At 36.7% G+C, this 21,592-nt stretch overlaps 1 protein-coding gene across 1 annotated transcript; it reads right to left on the bottom strand.

Moving 5' to 3' along the window:
* Nucleotides 1-776: 776 nt before the first annotated feature.
* Nucleotides 777-18,415, bottom strand: LOC103780011 (BRCA1-A complex subunit BRE; the record flags this gene model as incomplete). The annotated part of the gene is made up of 2 exons (XM_008947659.1): nt 777-971; nt 18,321-18,415. Coding segments are annotated over 2 exons (290 nt in total), but the record flags the coding sequence as incomplete, so codon positions are not given.
* Between the last annotated feature and the right edge of the window lie 3,177 nt (nt 18,416-21,592).

Genomic DNA, 21,592 nt, shown 5'->3' with positions numbered 1-21,592 from the left:
ATCAAATCATACCCTAACCAAAATGTCTACATTGTCAATAGACTCACTTTAGAACACCAAGATGTATATTTCTACACAGCATGGCACATTTCCCAGGCAGCAGAATACAACTTCAGGAAACAGCTAACCCAGCTTAACATCTGACTGTCATATGAAGACATGGCCCTACCAAATCACTGCTCTAGTCATCTTATCGCCTCCTGTCCTGCAGAAAATTAGTTGTGTGGGTTTTTTGCTCTCCAGTTTAGGTGCCTGAAACAACTCCTCTCACCTTAGACAAATGCCAGAGGGATACAGGCAACTGCAGCTACCAAGTAAATCAAGTCAACCATAAAGTGGAATCATACCCTAATATATCCTACCATTAAGGAAGCTGATCTGCCTGAACAAGGTGTCATAATAAAACTTATTTTCCCTCCCAGATCTTCAGAGCTAACTTAAACTTCCTTTGCATGGCATGTACTATGCCCTGCAAATACTGCACAGGCTTTTCAACAGTTTTCAAAGTTTTCATCTATAAATCAGAAGAACTAACATCAGGTTGAAAAACAGTTACTCAATTGGAAATCTGGTTCAACCAAGGTAGTGGAATGACAGGAATGTATAAAACAGGGAGTATAGAAAGTGAGCTGCAGTCAAACAGAAGTGTTCTCCACTGCAAACATAAAGCATGCTGATCCACAGAAATAATTCAAGTTTTCAAAGGGAAAAGTTATATTTATTAAAATGAAAGGATCACTAAAAGCATTTTAGCTGAAATATTCTTAATAGCTTACCCAGTTGTTTTTTTTGCCAGCATAGATTTCCATGTTTTCTCCATATTGGGGCTCTTCAAGTAAAGTCTGATACTCAAACATGAGACGAGAGCTCTCACGTAATCGGCTGCATTGAAATTGGTGATACTGCTGCACCAGCTCTTTCACAACAAGCAGGAGGCATTCAGGATTTGAAGGATTCCAAGAAGCTAAATTCTGTAGAGTTAGAAAAGAACGAAGATCAAAATTGTTTACAGCAATAGAAAGACAAGCACTCTCCCTTCCACAGTGATACTAGAGGCACATATGCACGTGGAACCTTTGTGACAAACATTAAATGCCAAGGTTCTATCATGCTTTGGAAGAAAAACCAGGTCAAACAGCAAAAGTAAGTCTTAATGTCAAATAAGAGTCCATATAAGGACTTACTAGAAAACTGATAACAGGGCTACTGTGAGGCATAGATAGGCCCAAATTACCATTCTATTCTTCCCTAAATTACACTGTTTCATCTGAGAACTTTGAAAGTTTCAACTGAAAAAATAAAACTGATACTAAACATACAGGGATCAGATAAGTACAACCTTACACAGCATCTGACTCAAAAAGCAGTCAGCCAAGTGAATATGCCAAATTAAAACCGACTGTGGAAACTACTCTGCTTCATTACTGAAACAGTGGATATGGTATTGGCAGTGACAGAGCACATGGCTTCTCTTCTCAACCTTGTGCTTTACTTCACCTTGACTGTCTCTTCTAAAGTTACCTTCACTCAATGCCATCCACACCCAAGTGTCTCCAACGTACCTGGCAGAAGTTTTTATTACAAATTGACTGTATATCAAGAACCACAGTTAACAGAAATAAAAATATTAATACAATGAAGATAACTGTGTCAGGAGCACAGTAGCAATGTTATATTTTAGTTTAACTACCCTAATATTGGCTTAGACCAGTCTCCATGCACAGTGATTTTTATCCAGGAAGGTTTCCTGAGTTACAATCCTTACCTAGCATGAGTAATGTTGTATGCCCACATCTGCTTTGATCCAGAACGGACCCATATTAAAGGCAGATGACAACTCACCCTGCACTCCATGATGATAGAACACTAGATAGTTCTGAAGCAAAAGCACTTGGGTGCCTATATGCTTTGTACTTAAATCTTCAACAAATTAATCTGTATTTCTGTATATCATGTAGATATATGACAACAAACTAGCTGCAATAGGATTTTAAATTGCATGGATTGTATAGTTAACACTAAGAGCCTTAGAACTGGCAAAGATTTCTGCATTTTATTAAAAAATTAAGATATAGTAGACTTCATATAAAATTACTTATCAGTATTTGAACTCAAAGTAGTTACAGATGGCATGGTTACTTTTGTCTTGGAAGTTGCAGACATTTCATAAACAAATTATATGCATAATTTACATTCTTTGGCAAGAACAAAAAAAGCATTAGCCCTTTTTTACCTCTTCAGTGGAAAAACTGCTTTGGTATGCAGCATTTTCTACAATGGAAAGACAGAAAATATTTTTGTACTTTGAAGTAGCTATCTTAAGACTGCCTTCTATTGAAACACATTTTAAAAAAAGTTTCCCAACCCAGGTTAGGTAAATGAATAAAGCTGGATAAAAAAAGCATCCCCCAAAATATACAAGGTATTCATATTTTGTGTAACACCAAAACTAATAAATATAAGTGAGCAGGTAGTACAGAGAGCTTGTTAAGTCTCCATCCTTGGAGATAACAAATCCTGACTGGACAAGGTCCTGGACAGCCCATTCTGTCTGACCCTGCCTGGGCAGGGGGACTGAACTAGAGGATCTCTAAAGGCTCTTTCTAACCTCAACTATATCAAGGACCTTATCAAGGTGAGATCCATAGTTCTATCTGACCTGGAAAGAAATTAAGGAGTTGTGTACAAATTTTATCTTCTGATACTCTGGATAGGCAGATAGAAAGCTTCATCAGTTATTCACCAGGCACCATAGCTTCAGCTGACAATGAAATCTACTTGTAGCCTGATCTCTGTGGTTATTTCCATTAGAAAGGCTTACAATTTTTATTATCTCTGATGACTATACTTCATGATATATCCCTTTGGAATGGCTTTATACATACTTCAGAATGTGTGCATAATGGCTTAATACTTTAGGTATTTCCCCTTTCACAGCTTTTTAGTTGTTTCCCTCTGAAGTCACATATATTAAGATGTCATCAAAATTAATTTCTCATTTTCAGCATCATCACTTAAAACATACCAGTCTAATCTGTCAGTGAAAGTGACATGAAATATGTATTGCTTCCTTGAAAGTCTTGCACTTTTTTTGAGGGAAAAAAAATAGTGGTTACTAAGGCAATTTTATCTCAAACCTTACTACATGCAGGTTTTCCCAACATTCCCAGTCCTGGAGGGATCAATTTTAAAAGAATCTCAGGTATATTCTACCCATTCCATCCACCCCTTCTCATTGAAGTTAATAGCTACCAGATAGATAGACAAGGAAACCTACATATGCCCTACCTACACACAGGAGAGAAAAAAAAAAAAAGAAAAAAAAAAAGAGTAAAACCCAAAATAAATACAGTTTAGAAATACAACCCTTTTTGTATCTCATAAACATGAGGTTTAGACCACTGATCAATGATTTCTGAATGACAATAGCTGGCAGTGCCATAGTGCTGCATTGCCTGTGACCATTCCTGTGATTAAGATGAAAAACGTACACTCCTGTCACATGAAAATGGTTGGGGGAAACAGTGTTTTGGAATTTGGTGCTCTCATTCTTCAGAAACACGACCTTGTTCTTATTTTGATGGAAAATGTAAAACTTACAATCTTAGACTGCGGACGAAGCACTTATGGGAACACTTACCTCTAGAGTAAGATTTTAAAAAGACATGATATTTACATAATTTACAGATTCACCCAAGACTGACAGGCTCAGCTTCAGAAACAGAACAGGACATAACTGCTGATTACGATTTGCTTTGTTTTACAGGGATGAATGAATAGCTCAAAGAACAGTTACAGGATTAAACTGTGTTCCTATTCTCCTGCTCACTATGATTCTGACTGAAAGAGCTGCTTAGCATGGTTAAGATGCTATCCTTGAACCTCTGCCTTTAGAAGCTAACACAGTGTCACAGACTTCATATTCCACCATGGCCTGAACTAAAAGTACTCTGGGCTTTTTATATCCTAGACAGGAAGAACACCTACAAAATGGGAATATTATCACTGCCATACCTTAAAAGGTAAACTACATTCCAGAGTAATTGGTGAATGGGTGAGATACTAACTAGACTTCACCTATGTTCCTCAAATACATACTACAGAGTGACTGAAAGCCTTGCTCTACCTTGTCTGCCATCTACAGATAGTAATTTATTCCCAAATTGAACTCATTTAAGCTTATCCGATTCTACAAAATACTAGAGAAAATCTGTCAGGTAGACGGCGTCTTCTAGGAAACACATTTTGTGTCATGCAGTCTGAAACCAGACTGTGTATAACCTTAAATTTCCTGTTCCCAAGCTGCTGCTCAAATAAAGCATTTCCAGAAAGCCAGAGGATGTAATATGCCAGTATGTATTGATATCAGCCAGACAAGTGGGAATAACCTTTCCTCCTAATGACATTGGTATAACACAATAGAATGTTCTGTCAAAGGAAATGACCAACAATATTTTAATAACTGACCTAAATGCAACTGAACCTTTTGTTTTTTTAAATAACATTACACTACAGAACAAAAAAAGAGCAAGAGGAAATCCATTGTCATTTGTCCAGCACAGAGCCACAGTATTGCTCTCTTCAAAGAATTCAAGAACATTGCATCAAAACAGTGTTTATGCTGTGTTTCCTTAAAGTTACAGGAATTAAAATTAATGGTTTTACTGTAGGATCCTTACTGAATACTTTTCATTAACTAAAGAGTCAAGCAAAATATGAACTGGTCATTAAAAAAAAAAATCACCTGGAAAAAAATTCAACTACCCATCCAGTACCTACATCAATAATAACAGATTATCACTGATGAAGGATTAAATATACAATGGTTAAACAAATTTTCTGCAACACAAGTTCTGACCTAAATAAACATTAAAATTCTTTAACTTTAGAATGATATTATTGTAGTGCTTGCTATTTGGCAATTGGCCATTGGGTTTCTAGTCATTTAATTAACTTTGCAAAAGTACTGTTCTTTTCAGATCTAAATTTACAGATTTTACAACAAACACTTCTGGATACAATGACATATTTACATATGACATTTATTTTTACATAACTTTTAAATGTTGCTTATTTGCCCTCAGCACTAGGTTCATCTGAAAACTCTTTTAAACTATTTATTGTGATCCAATTTCAAAAGTATATCAAAATGTTACATTGCTCTCTTATTTTCATAGAGCACCTTCTTTAGTCTTCAATTTTTGAAATCAAAGTAAGCAACATGCATAGCTGAAGCCTAACTAAAGCAGAATGTGATGATGACCTGGCTGATCTGTTGTAGAATGTCTCAATCAACACAGCATTATAATGATTCTTCTGAGAACATGCACAGATTTGGCACTTTGGACAATGAGCATAGTGTCCCTAAAACACTAAATTGAGGTGCTTCTTTAGAGATTAAGGATTTTCTAAGTAAAATTTTATTTAGCAATGTAGTTAACATATTCACTATTAGACTTTGGAAATTGTTTTAATCAGCAAAATCTTAAACTAAAGGCTTTGGAGTAAAACAGAGTAGTAGCCTGTATGATTCATTTTCTGAATGTTTGCCCGGAGGCTGTATTCCAACTCTAGCCAATACAGCTTTTTAACAACTAGTATTTTAAAATATTTAAAACATTAGAAGCACAGAGAGAGGTTCCAGTATTTCTGTGTTCCATGGATCCAGGTTTTGCCATAAAACTCAGACCTTCCATAAGAGTTATGCTCCGAATGTAACTACAAAATCATGAGTTTTAGTTGTCACAGCTTCAGAAAAACCCTGGAAATATCAAAACATACATAACCATGTAACTGCTGAGCCCTGGCACATATGAAAAACTCAATTAGAGAAATAACCAGCAAATATGTGTACAAGAAAAGACCTGTTGCTTTCTGTGACTTCTATCAAAATCTCCTTCTGCTCTGCTCACCAGGATCTTCAGTTTTGTCCCTGGCAGAATTTATACACTCACATCCTTTTAACCAAATCACATGCATGCTGAAAAGAGTTATTTGAAATTGCTATGAAATTGTTATTAAATTAATTTTATATTAAAAAATGGGCACACTGACAGGGGTATTGACAAAGCTGCATATTTCACTCAATAAATCTTTTCTAATTTGAAATAAGATTTCTGCAGACTTTCCAGAGAGATAATCAAATTTTACAGAACTATCACTAATGCATTTAAAATAAAGAAGCCCAGTCTTGGATCCAACTCCTTGTCTTGTTTGCTAGTAAGTGTCTTTAAGTGAACTCTGCAGTATAAACTAAGTTACAGTTAGACTGAAAGTGGACCACTGTACAGTATACAAGTGTGAATCAACTCAAACTGTGCATCTGCAACTAGCTCTGCATTCATGTTCATCTCATTTGAAGGCTTACATGCACATCTCGGATTGGTTACAACCGTTTTTAATGTTACAATTTTTTTGCCATATCATGAAAGAACAAACCTTAATATTCAGCTGTTATACAGAGACTAGTAGACCATAGGCATCCATTAAACTGTGTCTACACTGGAGAAATCCAAAGTGATTCAGAAGATGTGTTTTGAAGATCTGCCAGATATTAATTTAAACAAGCTCAAAGAGCATAATTTTCACTAAGTATAACCCCACAGATTTTATTGGGGTGTAAAGTCAATCTTCGAATTCCCTGGCTCTTGATCATGTCTCCTGACAGCAGTTTGATAAGGAGAGGTTTTTGAACCATCAGATACAACCAACATATTGAGAAAATGAATTCACTCAAAGTATGTATAAAGAGGCAGAGTAAAGCTATTATAAGGCCACCCACAGAGTGCAATTTAAGCCATTTCAACAGTAACTCATTTAAATGAATAGCAATGACACCAACTGGATTTCAAAAAGAGACAAAGAATACTCGCAGCCAGACAGTATCAGTTTTAATGAGATCTTCTCAGAGGTGAGGCAAGTGAAAAACCCCCACAAAGTAGCTTCTCATTCCTACTAGCAAAGACATGCAACATTTAGCTCTCCAAAGTAGCCATACTATTCAAGTTTTGGCAAAGAAATCACATTTAAATTTTGTTCTGGAACATTTTGTGCTCTGCCGCCTTTCCTTTATCCTTCCAAAAAAGCGAATCAAGAACCTATGCAAACTACTCAGTGTTCGTGACTACCTATTCCCCCTTTTTTCAGAACATAATGCACCTCGTGTGCCATAAGCAGCTATTTCACAGCCTCCTTCATAGGTCGTTGCTTATTTCATAACTCCAGGCCATGTCTGCAGCAAGCTATAGTGCTACACTATCAGAAAGAAAATCCGAGAACAATTTCTAATTGATCTGAAGTTGTTTTTCTTTGCAATGTGTTTAAATACCCAGGTTGCCAGAATATCTTCCAGGAAAGTGATTTTAAAGAAGACAGATTGTAACTGTTTTTCCTGGCTATACTACAGGAAACAACAGCAAGATCTTATTTTAACTTGGTGTACTTTTATATTTCTAAGCAAGAAATTAACTTTCACGAGAAAATGTCAGTAAATAAAACCTCCTAAGCCTGTAACAGTGGCAATGTATTTCTATAGCATCTTCCACCCAATATTATTGTAAAGAATAATGTAAGTACAGATTTGCATTTTGTTTTTATCTCTGCACACCACATGCACACAGCTTGCATCCTACAGTGGCTCAAAAGCAGCACCAATGTGAGTTTTTACCTGAAATGAGAGAGATGATACTGTGATGTCAGAACTTATGCTCCATATAAATACAGAGGAGATATAGGTCCAGTGGTTACTGAATTAGTCTAGAAGCTGGACTACCTAGTTTTAGTCCCTGCTTTGCTCTAGTCTCCGTGGGCCACCACAGGGAAATTGCTCACAGAGAAAGGCACAGGATAATTATCTGCCATATGCTCACATCTTTCTATCAACAGATATTTTTCACAGTATTTGCAGCACTGGAGTGTTATAACAACTTCAAAGGCTTCAGTTTCTTAGCAGCCAGCACTTAAACATCCTACAGGCTGCAGTTTCAAATCAATCACTGTAAACCTACATGCCATCTACTTGTCATCTTATTTTCACAGGTTCTTCATATCCCCCTCCCCCACTGCACCACTGGAACAAGTTTCTGGAGTGATGTGCTTGAAATGATCATTTTTGGGCACAAGCAAACATCAAAACTCAACACTTCATAAGAACGGTTCAGCTCCAGAGCACTTTTGTCATGGCAATACAACCAAAGAACTTACAGCCCTACTAGCTATTGTGTACAACAGATAAAAAGTTTGCATACAGCAAAGCTTGGGATAGTCAGTATTTATTTTTTATTTTTAGTGAGAAGCTGTGAAAATTAGGTGCAGAAATCATAATAGCTTACAAACACTTTGCCAAAATCTCAGACACCTGAAGGCCTTGAATTAGCATGAAAATACAGAGGAGGAAACCAGCATACTTTTGCTTTCAGGAAAGCACCTTGTGTTTTGTATAAAATCATTTTCCCTATTTTATTCCACTGGCTAAACAGAGTGATTCTTGACTAACAATCCCATACCCAAGGCAACTCTAAAATAAACCCAAGCAAATCTGAAGTAGAGAACATTCCTCTACATTCATCTAGCATAACTGCACCACTGCCTCTCAAGGACCATTCCCCTGAAAAACGAGCGAACTCCATTTCCAGAGGTTACTGTGAATTACTCCTATGCCATGCTGTAGGAGCAGTTAAGAGATAGCTGATCTTTGTATGTTAAGGGTGCTCTGGAGATGCAGAAACTGTGAAGCTGAGCCCAGAAGAGAATTTTTAAGTTGTGCACTCTTCCCGAAAGTCTGCCCATTTCTCCCACAGAGCTCTCTTACAAGACAATCAAACCCTTAAAACATACAACTGCATACTATTGAAAGAGAGGGAGTATAATACTACCTAAAGTAATCTCCTAAAGACTTGGCATGTGTATGTATTTCTTGTCCTACTTTGCTAAGGGATTAAGAAAGTTTTGTTCCTTTCCAGACCTCCCAGTACACCTCTCTCAGAAAGCAGACGGTACCTTTACCTGTTCTGAGAAGGAATTTCCTAATTCCCCCAGCACCTATAAATCCTGGGATAGGGAATTCAATGAACTAATCACTAGCTAATCCACATGAGTACACAGCATTTTTTCCCTTGAGAGTCTCTTACAAGAGGCATACATATTTAACTAGACATAGCAAGTAAAAGGAACAAAGCATGAAGACAGGATTAACTTCAACACAAGACATATGCACGTGCATCTTGTACCTAAAGACCATCATGCACTCATGGTAGTGTGACCAGGTCCAAAGTTCTCAGACCCTCAGTGGATGAGAGCAGACCATTGTCTCAGTGTTAATGTTTTACCTCAAAAGTCCCTTTTTAAATAGCAAGTCTTTCACTCTTATCAGTTCTTGGATTTTTTTTCCTTTCTTGTCAAAACAAGTAAATTTTAGAACCTTCACAGCTAATATTTTGGACAGCATCCACTAACATCCCTTGAGCATTTATTATTGAGTGGCACATGCAGAAGTGTTTTCTTCTAACCATTTTCTCCTCTCCCAAAAGCCCATAAATTAAAATCACAGAAATTAATATCACATGGTGGATCTCACTGGTCAAGCGGTATTTCCATCTATATTTTCACATTTCTACTACAATAGAGTTTATAAGGCCTTGAAAATACAGTCCCTAAAGAAAATATTTAAAAAATACCATTGAGTAAATCATAAGTCATTGGAAATAAAAATTTCTCTACCACACTGGACAAATTAATGCAAATTAGTTATATCTTCTGAAAAAAAGCATTCTTGAGAAAAGAACACTCATTTGGTTCCTTTATGCAAGTCATATCTGCATATCTGGGAAGACAGATATATGGCAAAATTCATGTAAAACTGTGCGAACAGTAATACTACAAACAAAAGACACAAGATTTTGAATAAATTTGAACCATATTTCTGTAGTTATCTTTTCAAAGGAGCAGGTATGCCTGAGTATTTGAGATGGAAGACAGACAGTAAACGCAGACAAACACAAGTAAAGCATGACTAAAATCAAGAGAGATTTTGAAATAAATACCAGCAGAAGCTTGGATGAGTAAAAAGAAAAAAAAAAAATAAAGCTTGTGCCCCATCAATTTGAGGAAATTAATAGATCCTTTGAAAATTACCCTGAGTGGAAAGACTCTACTCTGCCCCAACAATACCTTCTGAAAGAAAGAACCTGCAGGGCCCTAAACTTAAACTAATCCCACTGGAGAAGAGTAAAATTATAAATGATAATAATTCACAGTCAAGAATTCAATAAAATATGAAACTGCATTATCAGTTTGAATTATTATTTCTAACTGACCTTCTGTAATCAGTTAATTTAAAAGTCTGTTCTGCTTGCATATTCATAAGCAATGACCGACTTTCTCTACAGAAAAATGAATTATCATGGCTCAACAACTTGAAGTCAAAGGGCATACCACACTGAATTTAAATATATTCTCAGTTCAGGAAGACTGTGCTAGATATTTCTTTTTCTTCGTAAAAGAGGAAAAAAAAATCAAAGAAAAAAAGGGGAGGGGAGAAAACCTTGTCAACGTATTTCTAGAAAGCTAACAAGTTGCTGCCTTCAAGCTAAACCATTTCTTACTGTTCTAGAGTTCTTGTGAGGAAGTAGAGTGTATTGTGCCAGTACCATTACATATCAGGGTCAGAATCCTTTAATTTTCTGCCAATTTCTCTAAAAATGATTTTTTTTCAAATTCTAATAAAATGTTTTTTAAATAAAGTGTGATTATCTTTTAAGTAACTGAAGCAAAAAAATAGCTGTAATTACATTATCAGTTTGCTGGTTCCTATTAAGGAGTTATCAACACCAATATTAGTATTGCACTCAGACTTCCAAATAAAAGACATGCTGCTTTCATATGCCTGGCTTGGGATATCCAACTTTATCTTTTTGATTTACACGAATGATGACTTGAAAGTCAATGAGATGCTGGAACTCATTATACCACCCTGAGCACTAGTAAGGTCTTGATTTCCTGCAAAGCAGGTATATTATATATATATAAATACATGAACATACTTAGGCATCAGTGTCTGGTAATTGGTAGTCTGAAGGTACACTGCAGCACATATTTTCCCTCCAATATGACACCTCAGTTCTGTTGCTTCCTCAGGCAACCACTACTTGTAAACAAAAAGTTGTGCTTCTTGGAGGAAAAACTGATGCCTATGGAATAGACCGGGAAGAGACAGTGAAGGAGACTGGGGCACTGCTAGATAAACCCAACTGGCCACAAAGAAAGCATTGCAGACAGAGAGGCATTCACAGTGTTAACTGCAGTGTAATGTGAGACAACCCCAGCAAATTGCAAGGTTTCCTGAATTCTAAAGAAAATCCAAAAATTTGGGATATCAGTGCTCTGGGTTCAGGTATAAGTTAAACAGACACACGTTGAAATAAACATAATCCAAACCATCTTTTTCAGCCATTAGTTAAGATTTAGAGCACCTTCTGGCCCATCTAACCGTATAACCATGAAAAAGATGTTCAAACTCATGATAAATGAAAATTATCTATTTTTTTTTTCTCTAATATAACATTATGAAAAGACACTAAATATTTTCCCCCCTACTTTTCTGTTGCACAATGAACTTCTCATCACATGCACATTTGTTAGCATGGCAGGAAAAGATTTTTTTATTTTTTTTCTCACTCTGCCATCCTTCAGTCAAATGATCCATGCAGATTCCTAATGTTCTCCTAAAACTAGTTATTTCCTGGATTCATATACTGTATTTTAAGAGCTCATATTCCAGATTTTCCATATTCTAGATTTTTCATATTCTAGGGAGAAATTGCATTATCAGAGAAGATTGTGCCAAAAAAAATGAAATGTCTCCTCACAGAGCTCCTCAGAGAACTAATGGAGTTAATTTTTCCTTCTATACTAGTAAGATTTAAGCAAAAAAGGCAAAACTACCTGACTTATCAGATATTTTCTTCTCTCAAAATTAAGTAAATAGTATCGAGCTTAGAACTTTTTTCAATTTCTGGATCAACTAGATGAAAAGTCCAGCCAAACCCTGTGATAAACTAAGGGTGAACTTCTGATCTCAGCATATTCTCTTCTGCTTACGCTTTCACATAGAAAGCCAAGTGTTGTAAACTGACTAGGAAATGCTGGTAGTCTGGAAAAAGAAGGTGAGGTAAATACATACAATGGCTTTACATGAATAGAAAATTACAAAGTAATACAAGGTAGCTAATTCCCTCTCAGCCCTACAAACATTAACAATTCTGGACAAAGGAAAAATAAAAGGGAAAGGCTAGAATAGAAATTCAGGAGACTAAAACAGGGAGCAAGGAACTAACTTCCCAATGTAGAAAAGCCGTAAAGGAAGAGGAGATGGAAAGATGACAGGAAAAACTCATTTTCTGTCACCTCTCTTGATTTCTTTCTGCTGAACTCTTTGTACAGCCTCCATTTTTACCACATGGCTACACAGACAACACTTACACTCGCTCTCAGCACCACATGGCTTCTCAGAAGCACCTCCTGAATCCTGGGCTCACAGGGGATGCAGCCAAGCTGGCCAGGATACCTCAGGAGAGGATTCCCAGATGGAATCCTCTTTAGGGTTTTTCTCATTTTAAACCCAGTACAAGAACAGCAAAATAAAGGGGAGAAAACTTGTGCCTTGTTGATGACACTCCTTGCTAGCTGGGTCAGGAAAACAAATGAGGCTTCCCTGCAGGAACTGTGTGGAGCTCTGACAGCAAAACCAGATCAAAATACACTGAAAATATGATTCTTTTAGATCTGGCCTAAGGAAGAATGTTGTATTTGTATAGCTCTATCACTTGAAAACATGGACAAAAAAGTATTCAATAAATGCCAACAATATGAGCTAAAAGGTCCTTCTATTGGACAGGTTCCTAAATTAAATAACTGTTCTTATAGTGTAAAATGTCATTTTGTCACCACTGCTTACCCATCACAGATAAACCTCAACAAGGTATCAGTGACCACATGCCTATAAAGAACCTAACCTTATACATAGGTTATCACAGATACACCTATACATATGCACACATACAAACATCCTCTACATATGCAAATGCGTAGTATCAATGTAGAAGGAAAGGATTAAACAGTTTCCAGAATTCACATTTGTCTCAAAATTAAATGCTCAATATAACTCAAAAGTAAATAGCACCAGATTATAAATAATAAAATCACATTTTGATATATAAAGTCAAGACATGACTGAAAAGTGAACACAAAAAAAAAATGTGAATATGAAGAAATTTGAAAACCTTCTAATAAAATCCAGGACCAAATCCTGCATTCTGTTTTATTTAAATTCCCCAAGTTCAACTGAAACCAAAATAATTTAAGGCTTTCAGTTCAAGAATAGTACCTTAGGGGTCCCAAGAATGAAATCTGCTGCTGCCATTCCAAAGTAAGCAGAAGAGACAGTAATGCTAGAAGACTCTGAATTTACCCACACATGTCCCATCCAAAGAGAACCCACCACTATGACCTTAAAATCATGTTCTGGAATTCATCATGCTCCTTGCTCTTACGTAGGGGCTTTCACACTAGAACACGTATCATCTGTGTCTTTGCCAATAATATGAGAGTCACACTTTTCAGAACAAAATCGTTCAAACGGTATAAAGGGGTGTTTGAGCTTTTTTTGTTGCTAATGTTGAGCATGGGAAAAACTGATGCTGTTAAACACCTCTCTCATGCTCCTGATAGTAAATGAAGAACAACGACAGAAGAGGGATATACATAAAGGATCTCTTCAGTACTCCTTAAAAGCTAACTCAGGAAGTTGACAGTAATAATGGTTAAGATTTTGAACACAGATGCAGAGAACAATGCAGCCTTCATGACAGTCATCATACAGCCAAGTGATAAATATGGAGTCTAATAACTACAGGTACAGGAACCCAAAATAAACATTGTTCTACACAGCATACAGAACATGACTGTCGGTATGCTTGAGTAGCACAATCAGCTGAATCAACTCCACAATGACTGTAAATCTGTACTCAATATTAACAATTAGACAAGGGGAAACAATCCTCCCAACACTACATACTGGCGTGAAAGCCACAGAGTCCTGTGCTCTGAAGTTCTGTGATGGCAAAGCCCTCCTTCCATGCGAATGCAGCTCTATGTATTCCCATATATACCAGCCCACAGGAACACATCCACCACTTACTGGATTTCAGGAGATGCTAATGTCCTCTTGCCTTCATCCCCACTCAGGCTAATGGAGCCTTTTTGATTAGCAATGGGTGGGGAGAATAAGAATAGATAGAAACCTGAAGTACGATGCTAAAAAACCCAAATCCCTTAAACTGACAGCTTGTGCTTACTGCTATTGTCTCCTCTCTGCCAAACAGAATATACTTCAAAATTATTGGAAAAATGGGGTTAACATTTTGCATAAGCACTTCAGTTATTACCTGGCTCACATTAACTATCAACTAGGCTAACATAACAAACAATCCTTGTTACTCAAATTGGCGTCATTGTAATGAGCTCCAAATTAATCTCATCCGTACACAATCACTAATCTTGGTTTGTGCCAACTGAATTTTTAATTAGAATGGAGTGAATCATAGGTTGTTTTTAAAATACATTTCTAATACTTGTTATCCAAAATGAATAAACACTAAGGCAGGGAAGAACTTTTCTATTTACATTCTGAGAAGCTGATTTTATTTATGCATACAATATACACAAGTATGAAATGCATATGGTGAGGACATTTTTAATGAAAATAAAAAATAACTATGCTTACTTCTGATAATGCTTTCAGCATGAGTAGCATCACCAACCTGAAGAATTTAGCCCTCTGACTGTAATTAAAACTGCACGACAAGCCAAAATAAAAGGAACTGTTGCCTCATCCTAGATCAGAACAGATAAAATCAGACTCTGCAACTAGCAGAGTAACTAAATCCAGTAAGCCATGTAATGAAGCTTATATTCTACAGTGCTGGAATTGAACCTTGACCCAAGTTTCAAACAGAAGTGACTTTAGTATTTGTATAGAAGCAAAGTTGAGTTTCAATAAGCATTTTTGACCTGATTCTGCAACTGCAATACCAATTTAACAAAGCAGTTGATAAGCTCTGCTTACAACAACAAAGAGCGTTCACTACATCAACTCATTGCTGAAACACAGGCCCAACCATTTAGGAATTCTTTGAAAAAAAAGCAGCACAGTATGATGGCTTCACCTACAGCATCTACGTTTTAAAATGCAGTATTTCTGGAATCTTGTTTTAGCTGTCTGTCTAACAGCTGCTCAACTAACAACTGCTACTGCGCTTAGATGAAAACCTAACTTGAAGGTGTGCCCACGGCCATGGAAACTAAAGGAGTGACTGAAGTCATCTGCAGCACAGCCATTCAAATGTCTTCAAAGAGGTCTGTTGGCAGCCTTTATTACAGCCACACGAGCTTGAGGAATCTGGAGTACCTGGTTCTGATTTCAAGCCAAGCATAATGCCTGACTTGAGCCATGTAACAGCATGTGACGACTTCTGCTTGGAAAACAAGACACTTGGGCAGATGAGAGCAGTGCAGGAAGACTCAATATCAGAATTCCCACAGATCTGATGCCATGTATTCCTTAGAGACTGCACTCCTCATTTAATAACATCTACATGCTTTTGTGAGTGGTAGATTCTGTTTTGATTGTGAGCAACTCTTGCATCCAAAGTATTTGATGACTGCTCAAGATTAAGGCCATTAAATTATGCTCAACATGCTAATCTATTTTTACTTACAGACAGTAGAAAGATATGTTAACACATTAAAAACTTCTGCTAATATTTTAGGATTCAATTAAAATTATCTTCATTAAACAGCTCTGAGATCTGTGGAAAAAAAAGGAGTTATTCAAATATATAGTGTAATAAACAAGTTATTGTTAATGTAACATTCTGAAGAAAAACTCTGCAAAACATGTTGAACACAAAAAGGCAAATGCAAAAGGAAAACCACACCATATAGACCATAGCTGCAAGGTGGAGATAATATACCCTGATAATATCAGGATTGACTTCAGGAGAATAACCAAGGAACTTAGCAAAAGAGGTTACATTCCCATAGTGAATATTATAGCAAGGCATAACAACCAAAGGAAAGCTGTTGGCTTGAAAATGTCTTTTCCAGTTTTTTTTTAATAAATTTTAAAATACGCTTGTTAATATCTCATTAAGCATCAAGGAGTAAATGGCTCCTCGAGCTGCTTTCCAACAAAGAGGACTGGAAGTTTTCTGCCTAAGCAGAGAACAGAGCAACACTCCTCAAAGAAGTATCATTAATGAACAATGTAAGAAAGAAAGAAAGAAAGAAAACTAAGAACGTTTTAATCCTTGCAGGTTTCCCAGTGGGTCACTAGTGCTAGTGACTTCTTTTCACATGAGAAGCTTGACACCATATCACACTCCATCTAAATAGCATTTCTGCAAGGTGCCCCAAATTATTTATATTTAATATCACATATGCTATTTGTTATTTATTTCAGCTTTCCAGCACATTAAAAAGTTCTCCTCTTCCTTTAACATCAACTACAGAAAGGGATTGCTAGTGTGAATACTTCTCAGGGGGTCGTAAGACTGTGAAACAACAGAACAGGAAAATGGGAAAATAGGAGAACTGGTAAATAAGAATGTGAAAATTACATGACAGTTCTAGAATAGAAAAGTAAAATATTTTCTATAAAGGAGCCTAACAAGATAGCTATTAAGCAGCACCATGCCTCCTTCCCAAGGCAGTTTGTAAGCTTAACAGGAAAGGGAACAGAGGAAGCAAAGACAAGACATCCACCTTTTAAAAATTCTGTTGGGTATGCTAAAAATAATCATGAAAACAATTTTTTTATAAGATCGTGTAATTTTTCAGGGTAACTTAATATGAAATGAATAAAGGTAAAACCAAAACACAACACATCTTTCACATCAGATGTGAAGGACATGTTCAGTTCTGTGGCCACTGCCTTGCATTGCTCCCCCATGACACCCATACCCCAGAACTGAACAGTACAGCACAACAGCCTCAGACTTTGGGGTGCTCCCATACCTGACAGCATCACCCAGCTGCACTGGAGATGTGCTGATAAGGCATAAGAGAGCCTGCAAGCGAGGACTATGCAAAGAGCCTCCCCCCTAGCAAGGCTCTAGCTAGGAGAAGTTGAATTAAAAGATCCTTCCTATGTGCCTGTTTGTGTTGGTGATTCCCACATACCCCTACAGGTAGCCTATAAAATTAAACATATTTAAAGTGTCAATTGCTTTTTGGGTCTATTTTCTAATAACAGCAGAAAATCTTGAGGAAAAAAAGGAAATGAGCTCATGAATGATTGTGTGTGTGTAACTGAGCAGGAATTATAGTAGAGCTCTCTGGAAAAGGTATATTTATCTGACACAGCCACTAAACTCTGCACCACTGGTACAGGTACTAGACACTTATTAAATATGCTCAAACCCTAATAACATGCAATATGGTCAATGCAGAATCAAGGCTGCAGGTCTGCAAAGACAGGAGAACGGAGCCCAAAGAGAGATGGAGGGTAAAAGAGAAAAACACTCTGGGTTTTGAAATTCTTTAATATGGCTTTAGTAATGACTGGTAACTTCTGAGAGGGAGAGGTATTTTAAAAGCATAAACATTATCAGCTTCTTCAAACAAGTCTTTACTACTTGAGGCTAACTTTGAATAGCAAACAAAAAGCTTGGTTTCAAGTTGTGGTGCTTCTTCTTCCATAGTAATAAGACTTTGTAAAAATATTTTCTCACAAAGTTAATTTTTGACCATGACACGTTATTTAGAGGACTTTTTGTCTTCATGGTACAATTACCACATATGAGGAGACACCTTTCATTGACATAGTAGTTTCAATAACATACAACCTGGCTTTATTCTTCCTCAGAGGAAAAGAAAAAAAAATCGACATCACTACAGAATATTATGCTACTTTTTTTGGAACTAAATGCTTTGTAAAGACACAACTGAGCAATTCTTTTTGTTGAAACAGAGCTTTTAAGATGGTCAGATATTAAGAAGATGTCTTTTAAAAGATAATCTGTAGAAGTCATGTTGTCTTGATTAAAATATTTTTTTAAATCCCTACATTTATCAATTCAGCTTTAAATCATTAGAAGACAAAGTATTTATACTCATGTAACAGTGAGATAAGAGGTTTTTGGTTTGTTTTTTTTTTTTTTTTTTCCTTTATTTTGCATCGTTAGCAAATTCCTACCACTGAAGCTATTCTAAACCAGCCAAGTCTCTTTGCGTGGTATAAGAGTCTCAAACAGCGAAGCACTTACATGCAAGGCAGAAGGATCTGGCAAAAATTCAGCATCTTCTCCAAAGATAAAATCTGGTGGCAGGTCAGGATAGTGAGCATTGAAAATTATATCCCCTGGAAATTAATAAATGAAAACATTGTTTACACCTTTATGCACATGCTTATAAACAAATACGCATGATACACATTTTTAACATAAAAGCTGATACCTACATTAAATATATTTCATGTACATATCTATATAATTTTTACAAAAATTCACATGCAAGATAAGCATCAGTTGTTTTGGGGGATGAAGTAAAATTACTGAGGCACAGCTTCTTCCTTGTCTGCAAGCAATGAAACATGAAACACATTACTCTGCTTCACAAATGGCAATTCAAACACTATCGAGGGTTGTCTCAAAACATTAAGTTACAAAAGTGAACTTCTTTTAAAAAAAATACCACATTTAGATCACTGTGTTTTGCATATTAAGTCAAACTCAAATATGAACTACCAAGATCAGGGTTTTCAAAATCTTGGAGCTTTAAAAACTTAGTAGCACTTACTCCCTCTTATCCTTGCCACCTGTAGTTCTTACAAGGAGGAATAAACAGTTCAATAGGAACCATTCCAATTATCCAAATTCTGGCCAAGAGAAATGCAGCACTGTGCACTTAAATAGAGAGACTAAAATTAACTAAAAATATAAGACTTCATCATAGCTTGGCACTGAGCTCCCATTTTGCTAGTGTCACAAATGACACAATTAATTACTGATGTCACGGTTCAAAGAAATTTGGGTTGTATTATTTCACTAGTAAACATACCTCAGAGTTCACATAGGTCAAGAGGCAGTCATCTGCATGTGAAGTCTTAAAAAAACCCCCACAATTTAAAAGGAAAACAAAAAGCAATAACTTATCTAGCATTATTTCTCTACCTCTCAATCACTCCTTCCACTTTATGAAGGTATGACATAATAACTTTGAGCTTTTGCATAAAGCAGATTACTGAGGTAACAAGCATTAGAAGGAAGAAGTCAGTACCTACGAGGAATTAACACTCCTTTAAAATCTACACAGCAAACTAACACCAGTGTGGTAAGCCTTATAAACAATTCTGTTCAGAGAAAGTTAAACCAATTTTTTTTTTTTTTTCCCAAAAAATGAAGAATGCAGAGCTGGAGAAAAGCACTAGCTTACACATCTTACAAAGCCACACAGCTGGCTCAGTGATGTCACCATCTCAAGACATTCAACATGACAGTTTTAAATGCTAATATTCAGTAAACTTATCTTGGCTCAACCTGGAAGCAAGGATGCTGTAAAATGAATTTGCAGAAGTTAAGGGCTCGTGATCAAGGAGCCAATGGCTAGTGTGAGGTAGGTATGCTCTACAGAATCACTCCAAGTCATGAACTCACTGATCATGCGACTCAGGAGAGCATAGTGTGGTTTTCTCCTGTCTGCACTCATCCCTTCCTTTTCACAAATGTCAGAAGCATGTGTAAATATGGGGTTCAGGAAAGAGTAGAAGTCCACCAGTTAAATTATCCAACACAGTCAACCTAAAAATCATCTTTTATTTCACTTAAAAGAAGAACAGAACAGGCATCAGTCCTAGAGGTAACTGCATAAAATTGCAACAGGAAAAGCACCTATAAAAAGTAAGAGAAAAGAATCACTAGATTTCCTAAACTGTAATACACCAATGAATAATTCAGAAAAGTTGATATTTACTAGACTGCATAGTTCCAAAGCCACCACAACACAACCCTTTTCTTCATATTTACTACAATTGCAAAGTCACGTGTGGTCCCTTACCACAACTTCACCAATTACAACATACAGCCCAGGCAACTCTTGAAGTTAGGTGTGAACAAGGTAGAACCTCAATACATTCTTTGACTGAGCTTTGCTTCACAGATAAAAGGGTTTTGCTATGAGTAACTCAGAACACAGCACACTGAAAAAGCTTGGCCTGTGACTTAGGTAGCCTAATGCTCCTCTGAAGGAAAGAACTGGATCTTTGTTTTTGCCAAGTTCTTATGTGATGCTAAGTAACCCATTTAACACAAACTTTTCCATATTGCTATTGCTAGTTGCATGTTTTTCATTCTCTGGATTCCTGCTTTAAAAGAGTTGAAACAGAGTACACATAGCTACAGCTCAGCTCACTAGGACCTGAACTCAAACTACACAGGTGCTACAGAAGGCTGCTTGGAATAAAAGAAGGATCAAAATAACTGCGTTTTTTATGTTATACCTCTGTATTTGATTAGTGAAAAACTATTACAGAACCTTACATCATGAGGTGGCTCCAAAACTGTTTGAAGTAGTGAGATTGGCAATAAACTGTATTCACCTCTGCAAGCTCCACAGTAACAGGTGAACCTTAGGCAAGCTGTGACAGTGCAATGTGAAGGTTTAAGCAGGTACAAACTCTTTTTATCCCCAGTACTTCTCCAGCAACAAGAACTTCCAGCAGCACCCAGAACATCACATGAAGTGTTCAAGTATGACAATAAATGAAAACTGGCATTATTAGTTTAATATACTAGGTGGTAAACTTTGACAGTTTGGGGTTTGAATCTGCTGCTTACCCCATGTAGTGATTGCTGCTGTGGGAGCAGGGCCAACAGCTGAGGATGGCACCCTCTTGGACCACTGAGGTGTGATGTGTGGCCATACTGAGGTCATGCACATCACAGCTGCAGCTGGCCAAACCAACCTATTGCCTCTCTCACATGCTCATAGTTCTTTACCACCTTCTGTCACACACCTTCTACAGGATATTAGTGACATATCACTCCTTATCCACAGTGAGTGACCAACTATGCAGATATTTTGATTGTAAAACTTTTCATGGCTTCCTGATATCAAAGAACTACTTAGTGAAAGGCTCAGAATCCAGAGTCAAAATTAACATTGTGATACTTGATCTTCTGTTATTTTTACTTATAATAACTATAATTGCTTCTGCTTGCCCAGGGTAAACATGTCTCAAATGCCAAGTCCCAATTTTCTGGAAAAAAAGTCATTTTGAGGCCAAACATATCAGCTTGAAAGCCAATATGTATCACAAGATTATTTTTCTCTGTAGCACAGCCATTTTCTGACAGGCTATACAGCATATGGCTGAAGGGTTCTCCAGGCTTCCAAATAAATAAAATTTTTTATTTCAGCCCCCGTTAATCATACAATCACAAAACACTAGTGCTGAGACCATATTCAAAGCATTTTACAACCCCCTGCAATCTCAAAAATAATGCTGTTGTCCTTATTTTCTAATTAAACCAGAAACAAA

The sequence above is a fragment of the Merops nubicus genome, unplaced genomic scaffold (genome assembly GCF_000691845.1).
Source record: "Merops nubicus isolate BGI_N331 unplaced genomic scaffold, ASM69184v1 scaffold10919, whole genome shotgun sequence".
NCBI lineage: Eukaryota > Metazoa > Chordata > Aves > Coraciiformes > Meropidae > Merops > Merops nubicus.
This window is presented reverse-complemented; position numbering and strand designations above follow the sequence as displayed.